General features: G+C 54.8%; 1 protein-coding gene across 6 annotated transcripts in view; it reads right to left on the bottom strand.

Moving 5' to 3' along the window:
* Positions 1 to 20,680, bottom strand: part of LOC144735870 (phosphatidylinositol-binding clathrin assembly protein-like) — a 65,091-nt gene that overhangs the window by 1,395 nt on the left and 43,016 nt on the right. For 3 of the 6 annotated variants that reach the window (XM_078618431.1, XM_078618430.1, XM_078618434.1), the window contains 7 exons: positions 19,425 to 19,556; positions 16,126 to 16,260; positions 14,765 to 14,792; positions 13,404 to 13,518; positions 11,901 to 11,924; positions 9,661 to 9,720; positions 6,637 to 6,747 (listed from right to left, as the gene is read on the bottom strand). In XM_078618431.1, the coding sequence (XP_078474557.1) occupies positions 6,637 to 6,747; positions 9,661 to 9,720; positions 11,901 to 11,924; positions 13,404 to 13,518; positions 14,765 to 14,792; positions 16,126 to 16,260; positions 19,425 to 19,556 (605 nt within the window). Of the gene's footprint in view, positions 1 to 2,038; positions 3,135 to 6,636; positions 6,748 to 9,660; positions 9,721 to 11,900; positions 11,925 to 13,403; positions 13,519 to 14,764; positions 14,793 to 16,125; positions 16,261 to 19,424; positions 19,557 to 20,440; positions 20,564 to 20,680 lie in introns of those variants that run through there. The other 3 variants (XM_078618436.1, XM_078618432.1, XM_078618433.1) reach the window with 3 other exon arrangements.

Here is a 20,680-nt window from a genome sequence, read left to right as displayed (position 1 = left end):
CGCTAACCGCCACGCGAACGTTCCTCCCCAGACAGACAGACATGCGCGCACACACAGCTTGGCACTTCAAGGACAGCGATCGCTGCCAAACAACGATCGTGGGGTCTCCCGACGGCAGAGGTCGCAAACGGGTTTTGATTCCTTACCCGTACCCGGCCGTACCAGGGTCGCAAATGGGTACCCGTACCAGTACCCGGCCGGGTACGAGTAGCCGGGTAGGGTACGGGTATCGGGTACCCGGTTGCGACCTCTGCCTGACGGCTGTCGTTACCAGGGTCGCCGCGATATAATTTTTGCACAACGCCGACGTTCACGGTACGACGATCGTGAAATCCGGTGCCTATAACTTGTGTACTTGCAGCTCGCACAATTATCGCACTGTGCTTGTGCTTTGCCGTGCTTCCGGTACGCATAAGGACGGCGTAAGAGTTATTCGACTGCCATGCTACGAGCCTGCGAGCACGTTTTGCTGGCTGGGGCGGGCAGTCGCAAGGTGGTGACACCCCCTCCCCCTCAACTCCTTCCCCCCCCCCCCCACTCCGACCAGCCTGGCCATCTATCCCGTGCAAATGCGAGGGGCGGCGCGAGTGAATTTTAAACGTGATTGGAAGGCGATACAAATGTCAATGAACATATATACGAAATCGGCAAACGAGATTCACACGATACGACGATGCTTTGGGCGAAACGGACGATACGATCACCGGGGGAGGCTCATCTCGTGCGGTACGACGCCGCATCGTCGCCGTATCACGGGCAGCCCTGGGCTGTCATAATCGGAATCTTTTATGCTGTATATTAAAAAATATTAATTTGCAACGACAAATCATGACGTTACGAAATGTTGCGACGAGCACACGGTACACGATCGCGGCGATTCTTAACAGCAGCGAGGCGCGTCGTGCCAACTCTGTAAATCGGAATCTTCATTTACACTTCAGGAGGAATTCGATGAGCTGTAAAGCTCTTTCATCACATACGTCCATTGAAGGGCGCGGGGTGAGAATGTTACAGCAACACAATGAGCGTGGAGACCTCCATTCCAGCCCCCCCCCCTACTCTCACCACCTGAGACCCACAGTGGTTCAGGGAATATACATAGATGGCACCCTCCCCCTTTTAACGGCTCTTATCTCTAACCATTATTCACCGATTTCGGGCAATAAGTGTAAAGCACACTTAGTTTAATTATTTTGTAGATAATTAATCCTTGCCAACAGATGCTCAGCTCTGCTGAGATTATATAATTTCCTGTCATCGCGTCATTTCCTGTTGGCCGAAACGCTTTTCTGAAGAGGTCAAGGCTCTGTGTTAATGGAGGCTGGTGAAATACTGGGGGAGTGTTTAGGAAACAGCTTAAACGATTTGTAAACTTTCTATTCGTTTATTTTACCAGGTAAGGCCCACTGAGCTATGTAGCTCTTATTCAGAAGCGACCTGGCCACAAATGATAGATCAACTTAGTGGCTTATCATGTGGAAATGTATAGCGATTGAATAACCCTGAATGCATGTTTATGAATGCGGAGATAAAAACCGGGGGACCTGGAGAAAAATCCACATGACCACAGGGAGAGATATACGTGCAAACTCCAAATATACAGCAGCAGGCGTCAGGGTCGGGTTCAAACCAACAATCTCCTGTATACCCGGCGAGGTAGTTAACATCTCCTAGCCACCGTGGCGCCCAGCTGCAGATGATGGGATTAAGGACTCAATCTGGATCATCAAACATTGAGAATAAACTCCGTTGCTACGGAGGCTGAGGAGAGCTTCCAGGATGGACCATTCCCGAGCGCCACTTTCATCGCGCATTTTAACGTTTTAATTTTTTGCAACTAAGTAAGCTCTCTGTGCATCAGCGTGTAATTGGGAGGGGGGGGGGGGGAGACGTAACAGCTGCCGTGAAGACGATCGAACATGAACAAAACTTAAATCTCAATTTGCATTGCTATTAGGGACTTGGCCAATAGAAGACGCAGCCACATTAATCAAAGGACCGTCCCACAATTTGGTGACTAAAAACCCAGCGACGGCACTAATTTCAGGTGCGCACCTCCCCTTCCTCCCCAGTGCAGAGGCCATCGCGTGTGCCGCTATGTCGTGACGTGGCATCGTCTCGTCGAAACGTTCACGTTGTCAGAATCTTTATTTCTCCCGGAGAAATCCGACGAGCTATGAAGCTCTTTAGCACAGATGTCCAGCAGTTTCACAGATGTCCAGTAATTATCGCCGACTAAATGCTCACGAGGACATGCGGGTCCTGGAAACCTGACAAGAGTCCACGCGGCGCGCGTGATTTTTCTTCCATGGTCCGTCAAATAATGCGGCTTCGAACTCGTGTGCAAGCGTGCCCCTCCGATCTAACGTCTGTCCGGCCTGTCGGCTCGCGTGCGTACGGCCATGGACGGTCGGCGTACGCCAGCGGCGGGAATTGTGGCGGGCGCGAACGTAGCCGCCGTGTCTGCCGGAGGAGAAACCAGGGGGGGGGGTGGCACGTCGGCCGCCGTTGGCCGAGGGCCCCCGACATCTGGCGGTGTTTGTTTCCGCGAGTGCGCAACGTGTTTGCGCTCGTGAGATCTCCGGCAAAAAAAAATAACAACCAGGGGCCCCGGGTGGGCAAAGTGTTTGTGCTAGGCACACAGCACATACATAGGAGGGCGGGCGGTAGGGGGGGGTTAATATTTGGATGTGGGTGGTCAGTGACGGGCAATGGGGTGGGTAACGCCCGCAGCCAGGTCAAAGACGCGAGAGTGGCAGTCGCGCACGATGGCAGGCAGTCACGCACGTGCACAGAGGGGGAGAGACACAGAGGAGGAGAGACAGAGAGAGAGAGGAGACAATCGGAGAGAGAGAGGGGTCAGTCACAGCCAGAGAGAGGTCACAGTCTCACAGACAAGAGAGAGTGGGGGCAGTCACAGAGTGGGCCATCCGTGCCGTTGGCAAGGTCAGCTGGGTAAGTGGCGCTCAGCGCCAGCAGCAGTGCGAGACGCCGCCCATACCTGCTGTGGTGAGGGCTCGTTATAAGAAATCCTGGATGGAGAGGCCTGAGGAGGACGAGGATGAGGGGGGGGGCTCCCGTGCGGGGGGCTGCTGGGGGTGGCAAAGAGACGTCTGGGACAGGGAGACGGGAAACTACGCGGCGGAGCGACGCGGGGTCGCGGGGAAAGGGCAGGGCGAGAGGGGGTGGGGGAAGGAAGGATGGAGCAGCGCCTGGCAACGGATGTCAGGGCAGCACGGGCCAAGGCGGCAAAGGGCAGGCCGAGAGTGGAGGGGGAAGGGAGGGTAGAGAAAGGCAGGGCAGGGCGAGGCGAGGCGAAGAAACGTTGAGGTGCGAAAGAGGAGTGGGCGTGGGTGCGCGGGCGAGCGAGCGAGCGAGTCAAACGAGATAAACGCCGTGCAGGGCACGGGCGGGGGGAGGCGGCGAGACAGGTGGAGGACGAGGGTAGAAGTTGTAAAAAAAAAGTCAAGCGTGCAAAGCGATGGATAAGCGAGAGGTGAGCACGGCACACACGTACAGGATGGGGAGAGAGAGAGCGAGATGTAGTGAGGGCAGTTCCAGCGAGACTAATTTTTCACAAGCAACCCCGTAAACGCGTGCGCGCACAGACACGCACGCACGGACACGCACGCGGTACAAAGACTCAGACGGACAAATGGCAAGTCACCAATTACAAGCAGGAAAAATTGATCCACTTAAATGACAAAAACATATTAACCTCCTCCTCCATGACCGCATGTAAAATAAATCATTCTTTCATCCGTGTAAAGCGCAGTGCAAGTGGGTGGAAATGTTGTCGAACAAATGTGTTGCCACATCCTACAAACGTATCAAATTATTATTCTGAGTTGTAAATACTTGCCCACCATAAAGGTTTTTTTTTACCCTCCACGATGGTGGTGGGTTAACGACACATTCATATTTACACGACCTATTATGGATATTGGTTGTGAAATGCCAAAGTGTGTGAATTAAGACACCTTTATTTCAGGGCGTATATATTTTTTTGTAATCGAGGCAAACATCTCTCCCACCTTTAATAAAAAAAAGATTGCATTTATTTGAACAAATAGCCGCAAACTGGAGACTCGGTACACGTTCTGCTCGAGTGCGCCGCGGTGGCTAGGAGATGTTAGCTACCTCGCCTGGTACGCAGCAGGTCACGGGTTCAACCCCTACCCTGACGCCTGCTGAAAATTTGGAGTTTGCGTCTTTCTCTCTCTCTCATCATCATCACGGTGGCTAGGAGATGTTAACTACCTACGCCTGGGTACGCAGGAGGTCGCGGGTTCGATCCCGACGCCTGTATATTTGGAGTTTGTGTGACTCTCTCCCCGTGGTCGTGTGGATTTTCCGGGTCCTCATGTTTGTCCCTCCACATTTAGAATCAACACACGTGATAAGCAATTTTGTTGTGCGATCATTTGTGATTGCCAGGTCGCTTCTCAAAAAACAGCTGTGCAGCTCAGTGGCCCTTTATCCTGGAAAAATGAAAAGTTTCGAGTTTATAGCCAGCGGCACAAGACAAAAATCAAACGGCGCTAACCGTATCGATTACGACGCGTGCAAACGATTCAATGAGGATTTAAACGTTCCCCGACCATGAAAAACCTCCGCTCACAAGGCGACGCGCCACGACGGTTCGAGACGCAGACCCCTGCCACCGCTCCGCACGGCGAGTTGTAAGCCGCAGCAATATGCCGGTGTGTGGTCTTCGCCCGTTCATGCGACCGACGCTGCCAGAGTCAGGCGAGCCGGTCCTGCCGCATCTATCGCCGCGTTACGGATGATGTCGTGTACCACTCGAAGCCGACCAGTTACCACTGCCAGCGCACGCGGAAGGAATGCCAACAACCCGCTGGAGTCGGATTGCGGAATAGTCTGACTGTGTTGGCACCATGGGGGAAAGATTGCCATCGCGCGTGGAGATGACTTTTAATATAATATTTACTGGTGAGATTCTTGCTTTTTCTACACGCTTTCTTTTAACTCACTCTGTTGTTGTTGTCGTTGAATCCTCAAATCTTGTAACTCAATTTTAACCCACTTTCCAATGTGGTATCGACTGCAAACTATATTCTATCAGAAAAAAATATATATTTTTAAACATTCTTTTTTATATGTTATGTTTCGGCTTGGATTTAATTGTCTACGCTCAACTGACGTTGGCTGTAATTGGCCACGGTCCCTTACGTTATGGCAAGCTTTGAGTCCACTTCCTGGAGTCGTGGAGTTCTTCCATTACTCGTACGGCACATTTCATTAAAGCGTGTTTTTAAAAAAGTTTGTTTTAAATATTACTTATTTATCATCGAGAAAGCTTCAAATGTGGCACTTCGTTGAGCTGTCATTTGTGGCCAGGTCGCTTCTGAAAGGGAGCTCATAGCTCGGTGGCTTTTACCCGGCAAAATCAGAAGTTAGGTTTAGGTGTATTTATTTTTAGTGACGAGCTGACCTTTCTCGTACTTTGCACTCTGATCGGTTTTTTTGTATTGTTTGTTGTTGTAGCTTTCTGACCCGTCCCTGCTGTAAATTACAATGCGAAAAAGAGCTTCATAAGCTCGTCGGATTTCTCCAGGATAAATAAAGATTCTGATTCTGATCCTGGCGCACAAAGCTCTCACAAAGTTGAGAGCTTTTTGAACATTTTCGGGGGTGCATCTTTCTTTATGGCCGCGCCCTGTGGGTGTGTGCCCTTTGTGAGTGGAGCGCTGACGCTGGGCCAGACCACAGACTTAAAGATCAAATCACCAGGAAATGCGCCTGATCCCAGAACTTCGGTCATCCTCCCAGCAGCAGCAGCGAATTTTGGCCGGCCATTGAATAAAGACGGTGGACACAGCATCATCATCGCGCGGCGCTTTAAGATGCGCTCCTGCGGCCGTCTGGAACGCTCTTCCTTCCTTCCGATATTAGGAAGCCACTACGAGCCATGCACTTTTAAATCTAGATAGACAAACTCATTTCTTTTGAACAGCTTTTTGTGCGTTTAGTTTATTGTCTTTCCCTCCCCCCCCCAAACCTCCGATTAGCACGGTTGGCTACGTACGGTGCAAAAGAACTTCAATATAATTACAAGTAAACAGGGGTTGAGCTGGTCAGTGCTTGTGCGAGTTACCACTGTGTGCACAGGAGTTATGGGCTGCCGTAGTGCTACGTTGTGGGGCAGCAAAGGGCATTGCTGCGAAAATTAATTGTTGTACTACTCTGCTACGCTCCCACGTCTATGTTCATCGCCCCCATACCTCCGATTCGCACAGTTAGCGGCTACGAACGGTGCGAAATAAGTTCAACATACGTTTCGCACGTACATATAATTCGTGCATTGGTTTTCGGGGGCCACTCGCAATCAGAATCAGAATCTTCATTTATACTGGAGGAATCCGATGAGCTACAAGAAGCCCTTTTACACAGATGTCCAGTAATCTGAGAGTGGTGCACACGTGGCAACAGGGGGTGAGAGATACTCCCCCCAAACCCCCTCATCTCCCCCCTCCCTTCCCACCGCCCTCCACAAATGATAATCGCGTAGCCCGATTCATTGCGTAATTGAACCGACAACTTCGTAAGAGTAATCGAATGGAGTCAAATAATTGGTAGGTCCAAGTGAGTGCACGGGCGGGCAACGCCTTGTACCTGTTGCGTCCCAGGCACGGGCCCGAAGGGGTTGGTCGGCCGGACTCCGGGCTGAGCGAACAGCATGGGCTGCTGGCCCATGACCGGCACTCCCACCATCGGCACACCCATCTGCAGGAGCCGCATCACCACCACCAACCACCACCACCAGCGTTAACATCGTCGCCGTCGTCATCGCCACACTATCATCGTTATCAACAGCCGCGATCAAGGCCTCTCTCCCCGACGCAAGCCACCATTGGCCCCATCCACGCCGCGTCTCACAGCCACGCGATGATTCCGTCGCTCCAACAAGCACGGTGGACGTACTATCAGGTGGGTTCCCTCTCTTCGGCTGCACCACGATTACAAGTCACCATCGCTGCCCACCGCCCATGGCGTTTTCCCCATCGTCGTGACATCATTACCAGAGCTTCGATCGCGAGCATCGCCACGCTTACTACCAATATCAGCACCAGTCAGACATTTTTATTCCGACATCTGCGATGCCCCCCCATCTCTTATGATGTTTTCAGAGAATGAACAGGTGCTTACACACGTGGGAGGAAAACGAAGCACCCGGAGATAAACCCACGCGTGCGAGGGGGAAACGCTCTATCCCAGGTTACGGCTGGCTGCTCAATGCCCACAGGACAGAATTTTCACAACATCTGTGCGATCCACCAACCCCTCTCGCACCTCTCACACAGCGCTGGATTCACATGCGCGAGACGCCACCGCTGCCGGCTTAAAACGTATCGGCCTCGCGTTCAACTCGCGACTGCCGGCAAGGGGTGGGGCAGGCCGGTAGAGGAGTGGGCATGGTCAGTGATCAGTATCAGAATATTTATTTATGCCGGAGGAATCCGATGAGCAGTCGGGGCTGGTAACAACGTTACAACAACAGCGTCTGCCACGCGGACAGACAACGGGAGATTGAATCGGAAACGTTGCACCGCGCGCTGTGGCAGTACCCCCGATCAACTTGCACACGAATGGCGAAGTGGGAAAATCGCTAAATCATAGGCGGGCTGCGGGCGTGGCGGTCGCGAGGGTCGGAACAGCCCCTCGCTCTCCGAACGCAGTCATTCGTGTCAACGCTGCTGCTGCTGCTGGGCAGGTGCAGGCGACACTGCCCGATGTTTGCGACACATGGTCCGAGTGCCCACACAAGTGGTGACCATTTCCAGGATTCCCAACCCAACCCTCTCACCCTCCAGGGGGTGGGTGGGGGGGGGAGGCAGCTGGGACCGACGGAACACAAAGCGCCGCTCTCGCTCGGCTCGCCCCGCCCCGACGACCGCGCCGGGGCCGCCGCGGTCGTTTGTTTAGCACTACGACGGCGCGGGCAACCGCAGCGTTTGCTCAAAACCACCCGGCCACTTAAAATCGATCGCCCCGGAGACCGGGAGGGCGCGCTCCACACTCGAGCCCGCCACTCGACCCGCACGTCACTCGCCACCAAGGGGGGGCCACAAACACAACAGCAGCTAAAACACAGAACAGTCCGCAAACGACGACTGGTGATACAAGAGCCGACGTTACACAACGACGACGACGACGTCGTTGTTGTTGTCACTACAAACAAGGGCGGCGGCCAACACGGAAAGCCGGCGGGGAGGAGAGGGGGGGGGGGGGATTTCCGAGCATTTGTTCATTTGTTTGCGTGCGGGATTTTTGATAGGATCTGCACAAGACACATACACAAGCTTACGGCCGTACGCACGGATGAGCCGCAAAGTGCCGCCCCCGTAAGGCCAAGCAAGGCCCCCCCCCTGGGGGACGACAGCGCTTTGGGTGGCGGGGGCGATCCACGCGCGCAAACGGCGTTGCCACTGGGCTCGCGGGGGTTAACGTGGGCTGCACAGACCAATAACCGCCCAGACCTGCAGCACAGGTGCATGGAGGCCCTCATCCAGCAGTAGATTTACACAAAGGGGGCCTATCCAGATTCATCACCACCCCCCCAAACCCCCCCTACTACGGATGTGTTAACCATGAAATAAGCGCCGTCCGCCAAAGATCTCTTGCGATGGAATTCCATACAATCGCAAACATGCACCCAAAATACTCGTCCGGAAAAAAACAAGCGGCAAAGTCGCCCTCGTAGTATGACGACGCATTTTGCTGCGCTGCCCTCTGCTGACCAACGCTGTTGGGCGAGCAGAAACTAAAAACAAACTCCCGTTTGCAGGCTTGGCGGTCGCCCACCCATTCAAGCGCCACCAGTGGAAAAATCTTAGCTTGGTTGATGAGATGGGGCGAGTTTCAAGGTGATTTCGTTGTAAACTCCGAATGAAAACTTTGCTTCTGTCCCCTCCGCACTTTGAGCGATCGTGCTCTCATCGCTGTGCTTTGACCTTAGCCGGTCTCCATTACAGCTGGTGCACTAACAGGCACGTGACCAAACCGCCCGAAACGTTACCGCATTCTTGTGGAGGTTGGCCGCATCTTAAAACAATCGACTTTCGTACGCGCGCCCATCGTTACGCATGTACATCGTTACACGCGCGCACGTGCATCGTTACACGCGCGCGTGCATCGATACCCGCACACCACACCGAGAGAAAGAAATATAAGAAGACATCTTTGAACCAAGTTCAGTGGTTTTAAAGCAGACTTCAAATAAAAAAAATACAACTCCAAATGATTTTCTGCTCAAATGATTACTGGGGCATTGGTTGCTCATCGCCAGTTTACAACAGTGGTGGATTCCCAACGTTCCTACGTGCGTCCCTAGGTCGAGTCGACCTCTGCCAACTTCTCCCCTCCACAAAGTGTGGTACTAATTTTATTGACTCAAGAGGGATGATGATGATGATGGGCCGAGTCAACCCCCCCCCCCCCCAAACCTGGATTTGAACTCGCAACTTTTCGGTTGCGAGCCGCTCGCTTCTACCGCTGAGCCACGTGGCCGACCACTTCCGAATGGCCGCGTCACCGCCACACCACCTTCATCATCGTCGTCACGAGTGTCTCACAAACGGCCCCCACCCGGGTGGCGCTGGGTGGCGCGGGTGTCACGTGAATACGTGCGTCGCTCACCATTCCGTACGTGGGCAGCGGCTGGCTCGCCGCCGTCGGGTACGCCATCGTCGCGGCGCCCTGCAACGCCAACAACAACAACACAACACAACCACCGTCACTCAAGGGGAGGAAGGAGACGGCGGCAATGAGATGAGGAGGAGAGCAGGAGGGGCGCAGACGGGACAGAGAGCTGCCTTGCCCGCCCGCCCACCCCTCTCTCTCCGCTAGGCCGCCTCTGACTCACAGCAAACAAGTCCAGAGAAGTCTCGCAAGAGGCAAGGATAACCGCGCAAATTCAGAAGCGTTAAAAAAAATAGCCGGAACGCAGCGGAAAGCTGATTGGAGCTGGGGAAAAAAATCAATACGTAAACAGACAGACGACGCGGGCGAATAATGCCGAGCAGAGGTTTTCACAGTTGTGCTGTGGTCTGGCGTGTTGTCCGGCACGTTGTCGCTCCTCGTGGAGTGAAACGGTGGGGGCCGTCATGCGGAACGCCACGCGGTACGACCGGAAAAACTCGCTGGAGGATGAGGAGGGGGGTTGGTGAATCTGGCATCACAGCAACGCGAGAGCCGCGGACTTTAGGCAGGCAACAGCACTCGGAATTAGTAGAATCACAGGGCATCCCCCCCCACGCACATCCCCATATCTTGATTAAGGGGGAGGGCAGCAGCAGAGAGGAACACGAAAGAAATGGAAACATTAAAATCACACGAGGCTGGTGGGTGGGTGACGGAGGCATCATCATCCTCAAGTCTAAATAAAGAGTCCGATTCTGAACCACGGGGGAGAGAAGCAGCGCACGGTGCAGCCGTGCACGGGGGAACAACGCCGGCTGCTGACAGCGTCAAACACAAACGCCGCAGTCGCCGCCATCACCGAGAAAATCGCGACAGCAAGGGGCGGCCGCGCTCGGACCTGCGCACGGCTCTGGCGCGCCAGCGTGTCCTTGCAGCGCCCGGCGGGTTAGGATTAGGGGTATGCGCAGCACTGCACACCGATTGGCCGGTTACGGAGAGCACCACCGACCGCCCCTCCACCACTAAACCGACACTGCCGCCACTCCCTCACAGCTACGCAACCGTGGAAGACACCCCCCGCCAACCCCCCTCCACACTCCACTTAGGCCGTCCATGGATGCATCACTGCTGCCTGCCTACGGAACCTGAGACACCACTAACTACGCCGATCAACTTACAAGCGCTCAACGCACTACCTTCCTTTCGTTAGAAACTCCTGCGCCACACTTATTAACGAGCAAATTGCGAACACGGATGCCAGGCCCAATCCACACTGCCCACCGATTGCCCAAGACTTTGTTGGTTTAACGGGGTCTGCCACACACTGTACTCCCCTCCACGCACTCTCCTGCCTCTCCCATCTCGTCATACTCTACTCCCCTCCACGTACTCTCCTACCTCTCCCATTCCATCTATTGCATTGTACCCGGGTGTCTACACACATTGCTCCTGATCGTGACTTTTAAAAGGCCCTCGTCCTCACTGACAGGAGCTTCGAACTAGTTTTGTGTTTTCGCCTCCCAACAAGCCAAACGACATACATTCACGGAATTGGCAAAAAACTCTCGATGCAGGAGGACCCTCCTGAGAACAAGTCTTCAGACATGTAACCTAGGTGACGTATCAACAAGACAATGGCTTCTAGATTTGAAGCTTTCGTGAATGCAAGGATTCATATTCTTAGGTTTTTTCGGTAAAGTCACGTAGGTAAAAAATGTTTTTAATTAATAAAAGTAAAATACAAATAAAATAAAAATCACGACGTTTCGGAGGCATACACAAGCGTCCGTCTTCAGGTGGAACCGTCACAGCACGATAGCTGTATCAAGTGAGAGAAATTCCAAGAAAACAGTCCTTGTATATATACTGGTTGAGGGTGGGAGGAGCCAAGGTAGGCCCTGCATATTATTTTTTGTGAGGTTCGGTGCGGCTGAAGCACGCTGCTAGGAATGAGACAATGGCTCTCTTTATCTTTGAAAACCGGGCGGCAGCAATCGGGTGGGGGGGGGGGGTCGATCGGGGGGCGATCGGTGCCACAAGCGTCGTCCGTCGCCAGTGCCATCGCCGGACGTCCACGACCCACCCTCCTACTGGGTTCGCCTTCTGCCCCCGTGGTTAGTTCAGGTGATCAGGTGATTTGCTTCAAGACAACGCAGCAGGATCATAGCGGTGGGGGAGGGGCGGTGTCGGGGGCGATCGGCGAGGGTTGGCGGCAAGCGGGGTAAGGGCACACTTACATACGGCGCGACGCCCCATCCGTTCTGCAAGGGGAACACAGAGCAGGGACAACAACCCACAACAGTGCCGTGTTAGCCATAAGCACCGGGCAAGTCGCCCCGGCCAGCCCCCCCCCCGCCCGAGGTCGCGCACCGCTCGTGTGCAACAACGGGTGCTGGCAGCGTACGTACGTACGCGTGCGCCTGTACATACGTACGGGCGCTTGGTTGGAAAGAGAGTTAAAAAGAGTTTGCTTGAGCGTTGTGGCCAATCGCTCCAACAACACTCCGTGGCCGTCTGACATGTTGCCGAATCGCCCCTGGCCAGGTTCACCCCGATGCCTGCTGTATATTTGGAGTGTGCGGTATCTCCCCCCCACCCCACCCCGTGGTGGCGTAGATTTTTCTCCTCCTCCGGTTAATTCGCTCCCAACATTTGCAATCCACATCACCACGCGTTTCAGAGCTATTTTGGCTGCTGTACATCGCCACGCGATACGCCGAGTCGTCATTTGTGATGCCACAGGTCGCTTCTGAAAAAGAGTTAAATAGCTCAATGGGGCCTTACACCTGGCAAAATAAAAATGGTGACTTTAGTGAATGTGGAATTTCCACCACTGGCCCGGGGGAGGTGAACCGGCGGGAGCAGCTCACAGCTCTCTCTTCACAACCACCTCGATCTCCGTCCCCAGGGATGCGGAAGTCAACAATCGATCGCCTCCCACGCACCGCTCTAGCGGCGCGGGAGAGGCATCGACGGTTCGCAGCGCCAGCACAGTAAGTACAAAACAAAAAATCATTTACTCTCCATCTGCCCCGCACATCGATCGCTTGGCACTTTGCGGCCCAGGCCGTGTGTCTGGCACGGGATAATTACCGCGCAAAAAACGTTCATTTAACGTCGCTCGCGCGGCGGGTCGGGACGGCGCTGCGGTTTGGACGCTTTTTCTTTTCCCTTCCTTCCTCCTCTCCCCGTAATACGCGAGTAGTTCAAGAGGCAGAAACACGAGGAGGCAAAGACCACGCACGCGCGTGAAACCTGTAACGGAGGTGTTTTGACGAGCGATAGTAACGCACAAGCGGATGGCGGCGGCACGCGCGATGGCGTCACGGGGAGGGGAGGTGTGGGAGCACATCGGCCAGCAAACGCAAATACTTTCAGCGCAGGTTTTATGTCACCAAGTTTTTTGGCACGAACGCTTAAGAACAATTTGGGCAGGTTTTAGAAGGAGAGTCCCGAATAGACACGCGAATTTACACTCAAATATTGTTACTTGAAACCGTCTCTAGGAGAGTTGTCGTGTCTCCACTTTGTAGACGGACGGAACTAATGCACGAATGCTTTCAACCTTATTTGGAAAGTAAAAAGAAAACACGATCATACCGAGCTGCCGATGGGAGGGAAGGAGGGAGGAATGGAGGGAGGGATGGATGGAAGGGAGGGAATGGAGGAAGTGAACGGAGGGAATGGATGGAGGGAGGGAGGGAACGGATGGAACGGGGGGAGGAGGGAGGGAGTCGTACCTGTGAGGGGGCAGCAGGCACGGACTGGGCCCAGGTGGCGGGGGCCGTCATGCGCGGCTGCCAGTTGTGTCCGCCCGTGAGCTTCTTCTCACCGGCGGGGGTCCACTGGTGCTCCCTGCGGAGACGGAGAGAGCAACGATCAACACGACACGAGGAGGTGCGGATATCGCTACCTCGGGGTGAACAAAGCGTGGCCCTGGGATTACATCCCACGCGGCAGATGTTAGGCCGGCACAATTAACCCTCGGTAAACTTTGGGGCAGATCAACTTCGCTTGCGAAAAAAGATAATTTAAATATCTCCACGCCCGCACTTGCTTTCTCATTCTGATCTGCTCCTCGCCTCGCCGGGGGGTTCCCGTGAGTCGTCGCGGACGCGAACGCAAAAACGCCGGCAAGGTAAACCGACTGCTTGAAGAATAAAACCGGTCGAGACCTTCGCACCAGCTCTCTACACCATCGCGGGGCGGTGACGCGGGCTAAGCGGCGGCACGTTTCCCCACTTGTTGTAGGGGTTCACACGGGTTCAAATCTAGTGGCCTCCCTGGTTATTGTTATGATCGCGGTGTGAACTAACCGTAGTAATAATGATATTACTACGCGCCGTCCGCTTCACTCGGTGGACGTCCAAGACGTCCTGGACGTAATGAGCAAGAGCGGGCCATCGTGGCAAAATGACTCGCTTGGTATTCTACAGGGTGCTTCAAAACAATGTTAACACTTGTGAGAATTTGCAACAACACCACAAGAAATCTGCCTCCGGGTTCTGGAGACAACCTGGAGAAAATACCAGGCACGCGTTGACAACGATGGCGAACAAGTGGAGACGCTTTGACTTTTTGAAGCTATTAACATTACATTTGTTATCATGTTACAGTGCGTTATCCGTTCTTTTTCCATTAAAAACGATAGTCTCATATAAGTGTTAAAACATTTTTTAAGCACCCTGTAATATAGTAGCAATCATTGCCCCCCCCCCGCCCCACCCCACCTCCACTGGTAGACTAATAATGGCCCAGGTCACTTGCAAATGAGACTCACCCTGATCTCTCACCTTGGGTGACACGTAAAGGTAAAAAATAAAGCATGCCTAAATTATGTACGTGTTGACTTATCTGTGTTTGCTCGTTCTATCCGGGCCACCCGTCCTCCTCTGTTATACCGCACGTGGCCAGGTGACCGAGCTATGCAGCCCACATGACATGCGAGCAATGAGGCAGAGCGCGCGTGCAAGCCTCCATAACGGGTGGTGCTCGTAACACGCACGCACCAAAGCACGCTGCCAAGACGAACACACGGACCACACAGGGAGGGTTTGTTTGAGAGTGCACGTTGTGCTCAAGTGTGCTGTCAAAAACTCACTTTTTCCCTGCAGGGTTCATGGCTAAGTCTGTGGAGCACACACACACGCACGCGCACACACACACAATGTTAATTGTGTGAGCAAACAAGGTAGGATCTTTATCTTATCACAGGACAACATTGCTAATGTAAAATGAATAAAATAATAGTAAGATACATTAATTTGTCAAACCACTGCTGAATGAAGGCCACCACCACATGTTGTGCCAACCTTTGGTGTTATTAGACCGTACTTCACCGTGCCGCTTCATATGTTCTGTCAGATATCACTCGTCACTGATGTTAGCCGTGGCCTAGGATTGACCTCGGATCACGGAGTTCACAGCAGCGTGGCGGACTAACCACCGCACCGCCGCTCAACACCAGTCCAGAGTTTGGTATCGGAGAGAGGAGGTGCTGCAACCCACTGCCCGTGACGACTGCTCGCCACGATCGCCAAGCGATTTCCCTGGCGCACTGCATCCTTTAACCGTAAATCGTGAGCTTTATTTCTCCCGCAGAAATCCGATGAGCAATGAAGCTCTACTTCGCGTAATGTCAAGCAAGATTGCGGGCCGAAAAGTTACCACAATACAAAAAAACTATGGGAGTGCAAAGTATAGGAAAGGTAAGCAAATCACTAAAATAAATATACTTAAGCTTAAGTAAAAGTGCACCTGTAATCTCTCTCACGCCACTGCTGGCAGAAGGGCCTCCACTCGCTCTAGAGAGCACCCCTAAGAGGATAATTGCCCTAGTCTTCCACGCTAGGCAGACAGCTTGGAAGAGGCGGTGGCGTACCCACACTCTACCCCATCGCACGTGACCTGCCGATCGACTAAACGTGGTCGTACCCATTTGTACCGCAGGGTGGTTGGAGGCTCTGGCGCGCTTATCGGTCCTACGCAAATCGAACCGGCCGCCTCCGCGTTGCAAGTACAGCGAGCTAACCCACGGCACCAGCCGGCAGCGGGTCTACCCTGCATCAAACTGCACCCCGGCACAATCTGGGCACCAGCAAACAACGACAGCGGAGCCGGTTGCTCTCCACACCGTCCCCGCAGTGGGGGGAGGTGGCGCCGCGCGTGTGCGCCACGTGCGTGTGTGCCGTGTGTCCGTGCCACGTGCGTGTGTGCCGTGTGTCCGTGCCACGTGCGTGTGTGCCGTGTGCTTGTGCCGTGTGTGTGCGGCGTGCGCGTGTGCCACGTGTGTGTGTGCCGTGTGTCCGTGCCACGTGCGTGTGTGCCGTGTGTCCGTGCCATGTGCGTGTGTGCCGTGTGCGTGCGTCACGTGTGTGTGGTGTGCGCGTGTGCCACGTGTACGTGTGCCCCGTGCATGTCACGGGTGCGCGCAGTGCGCGCGTGTGCCAGGCGCGCCCTTACTGCCGACGAGGTTTGCGAGCGACGAGTCGAGGTCGTTGGGGGCCAGCATGGCCGCCTGTTGCGAGGACATGGGCGCCGACGACTGCGCGGGCGCCACCACCATGGGCTGCAGGATGTCGCCTAGCATCACGACACCTGCCGGCGCCGAGGGGGCGAGGGGCGGGCGGTCAGCCGGACAACAAGACGCAGCAGCGAGGGACCGGCGTGTGCCGATTCGGCCCCTCGTAGCTAATTCAATTCAACATTCGGTTCAAGATTCGTCTAAGCAACCGATTTTTTGTCGTCGTTTTTGACGTTTACCAATTAAGGTTGAAAGCGTTAAGAATGCATTAGCTCTGTTCATCTCTCTGTAACGAGTGGGGTGGGGGGGTAGGGGAGAAGGTTGCGGTAGGTGCATGATAACTCTCATGATTTGATGATCAAATACGAATGAAACTCGAGTATAAATTTGTCCGGCTGTTTGGGATTCGCCCTAATGCGAACCGGGCACGTGAATCAACGCAAGCCGAAAATCAAACACTCGAAAAGGATTTGGCTCGGCGTTTGTGATGATCGATGTCATCGCGATGCATGGCTCGAGAGGTGAAGTGCTTTACCGCTCATCCAAAACTTCCGAGCACAACCGCAAATCGGAGGGATTTATAGAAATCCAAGCGTATTCACGATTTCTATTGCGTGCCACCGGCGTAACGCCACCGTGTGGCCATTCAGAGCTCTCACGGAGCTGTGCATCAAACCCGCATTCCAGAATGGCCAGGAGAATGAGATATCTCAGAACTACTTCTGAAATCCCTCAAGGTGACCTCTTAACAACACACGAGGAGGAGGAATGGGAGAGGTGATGAGAAGTGGGTACTCTGGTTTCTACCCACACGAAGCAAAATAATCTGCTTACTTAAGACGAAGAATTGGTCAAACATCGCAATGGTAGCACAGGAGCATCCGGGAAGAGTCTAAGAGACTCTGCGAAGCTTTCCGAGGTGAGCGAAAGACATACAAATGGAGCTGGGACAATTGGTCGATTAAAGGTGATTGACTAAAATCATGGTGGCCACACCTCCCGAAGGTGGAAACCCCCCCCCCCCCACAAAGCCACGCTCAGCATGACGCGGCCGACGAAGCGGATTATGTCACCAAGCACGCGTCCCATCACCTCCCGTCCAGCGGCACACTTGGGAAGGGGTGAGACTTGTGTCCCCCCACCCCCTCGCCCCACCCAACTAACTTCACATTGTCCGATTAATCGAGCAATCGGACCGGGAATCGATGATTGGAAGGAGCCAATTGTCCCGGGTTAGCGAACGCCGCCGCGAGCAACTGACGACGTCGCTAAGAATGGGCCAAGAAACGCGGGCGAGCATTCTGGGGAGCGGTGAACGCGCTCCCCCCGCCAGGCCAAGCTTAGTAGTACGTGTGGAGGTACACGGCATGCGCGTGGTGGTGGGTGGGGCGGGGAGGGAGGAGTTAACGGCAAAGCGTTTCGCGGTCGTGGGGGTGCAGCCGCGGGGGGCGGGGGCGGGTGAAACGCGGTGAAACGCAGCGGGGCGCAGCGAGGAGGAAAACGCCGAACTCACCCGGCCAGACAGACACCGCGAGGAGGAGACAGGCAGGGTTGGGAGTTGGGAGGGCCCCCCGAACCAAGGGAGAGAGGGGAGAGAGGCGGTGTGGGTGGGGAGGGGTGGCAGAGTGAGAGAGGGAGAGGGAGGGAGAGAGGGAGGGAGAGAAGCAGTCACGGGATGAGAAACCACCCGCGGGTACGGCCCACGCGAGAGCGCCCTCCGCCGACCCCGGGCACTGCATGCAGTGAATGGGTTACCGCCGCGAGCCCCCGCTTTATCTGCGACGCACAAACACAGGCAAGTCAACGGCAACAACAGGGGCAGCAGGACAACCGATTAAGCGCTTGAGCCTCGGAGGGGAGGGGGGGGGGGGCTGTCCGGCAAGCGATCGGCAGCACTCCCAGATCCTCAGGGGCTCGCTGCCACCGCCACCACCATCGCCACGGTCACCATCGTCAAGGCATCGCCACTTAGCCGAACATTAACCGGCGACACGTTTCTGCGACACCGTCGGTTGGATCTTGACTTAAAGCTTTCGTGACTGCAGGAATTCATATTCATTGGGTCTTTCGGTAAAGTCACGTAGATAGGTTAAAAGCAAATAACAAAAAACTACGACGTTTCGATCGCAACACAAGCGATCGTCATCCTCCTGATGAAGATCGCTTGCGTTGCGATCGAAACGTCGTAGTTTCTTTGAACCTACCTACGTGACTTTACCGAAAGACCCAAATAATACCGTCGGTTTGGGCGAGCCTGGTGACGACCATCATCGAGGTGGTGGTTCATTCATTTGGCTGCTTTGGTGAGGAGCTGCTCGGAGAGTGCCTGAGAGAACCCGCTGAGATTTGCAGAGCTGGAACTGAGAGCGTTGCAGTGTGGAGATCGGCCCTGAAAGCTGCACAAATAGAATTTGAAAAATTCCGAGCTTTCATCTCCATCGTCCGCTTAGCGGACGTACGATCGCAGGGTTCACAGCTGTTGTGGTCTCCAGCTTCCCCAAAAACGCTCGGGTCAATGGTGGGGGAGGCGTGCTGTTTCAACGCGTCTGCACTCGCGAGCAATTCACGTCTGAAAGGCAAAAGGTCAAGGTGCAGCTCTGAAACTACTTGTTCACGCCGATACTGGCGTGAGCAAGCAATCGCCGGATGCAGGAGCGGAGGGAGGGCAGCTCACGTTGGGAGCCTGGGAGTGCCGATGCCACGGACGCATGCTAGACAGGGTGGGGGGGGGGGGGCTTGCTCCATGCTCGTGCGCCACATTCCACGGTGTTGCGCCGCGCCGCGTGCTCGGTGTGGCCGGCGGGGACGAGTTGGTTACGCTGTGGGGGCTTGTTTCACTGCGAGTTTGTTACACCGAGTTTCTTACACTTGGTGCTTTTGCTGTGTGCGCGTGCCGAGCATATGGATGAGTGCGTGCAAGTGAGCACACAGGTGAGCAAGCGCGTGGAAGATTGTGAGCGCGTGTATGGATGAGTGAGAGCGTGTAAGTAATTGCGAAGATTGTGAGCGTGCGAGCGTGCGTGTGCGGATGAGTGAGAGAACGTGCGAGTGCGCGAGCTAGCGAGTGTACGGATGGGCGCGAGTGCGAGCGCGTGTGTGCGTGTGCGGTTGAGTGAGAGCGTGCGTGTGCACGAGCGTGCGAGTGTATGGTTGGGTGCGAGTGCGTGTGTAAATGATTGAAGGGACGCCCGCGGTGATGCTCGGTGCCCGGTGCCGCCACCCCCCCACCAGCGCTCACCGCTCGAGTCCAGCGCGTCCTTGTTCGCCGCGCTCTTGTTCCCGAAGACTGCGTCGAAGTCGGTGTGCAGGCCGCCGGGCGCCGCCGCGGATACAGGCGACACGGCCGTGGGGACGAACGACCCGCCGAACCCTGGGGGCACGCACGGACAAACGCGCCGCCGAGTCAGCCCCACAACGGCCGGAACAATCACGCACGCACTGAGAATATATGCTCGCTTGCTCGCTCGTTAGCAATTCAATTGTTGGATCGTATGTCCACAGTGAGAATCAACGGCTGATTTGGACGCGGACAGCAAATCAGCAGTCACTCGGTGCTCGGTATTTATAATTCGGATCAATTAGTGCAATCACAATACGCGCATTGAACGGTGCCGTGCAAGAATCGACTACTTTAAAATCATACAACTTCGACGCGAATGTTTTTCCTTGACGCTAATTAATGGTCTAAGCAAACGCGCCAAAACTGGAGAGAACAAATGAAACGGACAGTGCGCGCATCACAAAGGAAGCGCAGATCAGACAGTGCCAAGTACACACTAATTAAAGTTGACGCAAGATAGTACGAGACGATACAAACTAGACGGGCAGTATGCCACTTTACGGACGGGACCGTGTAAACGAGACGACGGAAACGGGACGGTACAAAAAGAAGAAAAAGCTACTTCATTGGTACAAATTTGCGACTGAGAATCGTGACAAATGGATGGGGGGGGGGGGTAACCAAATAAATTCTCTCCATCTAGCGTCTATCCTCAAAACCGAGAGTCGATATCCACGACAGGCTGCGTCCGTTCCCATCATTCGCGATCTCCGGCATCTCCCACGGACGGTTCTCGGCCAAACCACTTCACATGGTCCCCAGCAACTCGATCCCTTTTCCTCCTCTTCCCCTCCCCCAACCACCACCACCACCACCACCCCTCCTCGATCCTTTCCATTGTCTCCCTTGGGGCGCGATGAAATACCCACGTCCCTGGGAGCGCGAGCGGGTCGAGAGCGCCGCTTGGGATTTACCCAAGAAGGGATTGAGAGAGGAGGGGGCCGGAGGCAACGGAGCGGAGTAGGTGGCGGGAGCCGCGCTCGACACCGCGTAGTGCTCTCGCGACGACACGCACGGAGCCTCGGCGCCGCACGTCGCTAGGCCCGGCACAGCCCCCGGCACAGCCCCGGCACAGCCCCCGGCAAAGGGAAGGAGGAGCCAGGTCCCGCCGGGAGGAGAGAGAGAGAAAAGTTGAAGAGAAGAGAAACCATACG

Source organism: Lampetra planeri, chromosome 57 (assembly GCF_965212315.1).
Source record: "Lampetra planeri chromosome 57, kcLamPlan1.2.h2, whole genome shotgun sequence".
NCBI lineage: Eukaryota > Metazoa > Chordata > Hyperoartia > Petromyzontiformes > Petromyzontidae > Lampetra > Lampetra planeri.
This window is presented reverse-complemented; position numbering and strand designations above follow the sequence as displayed.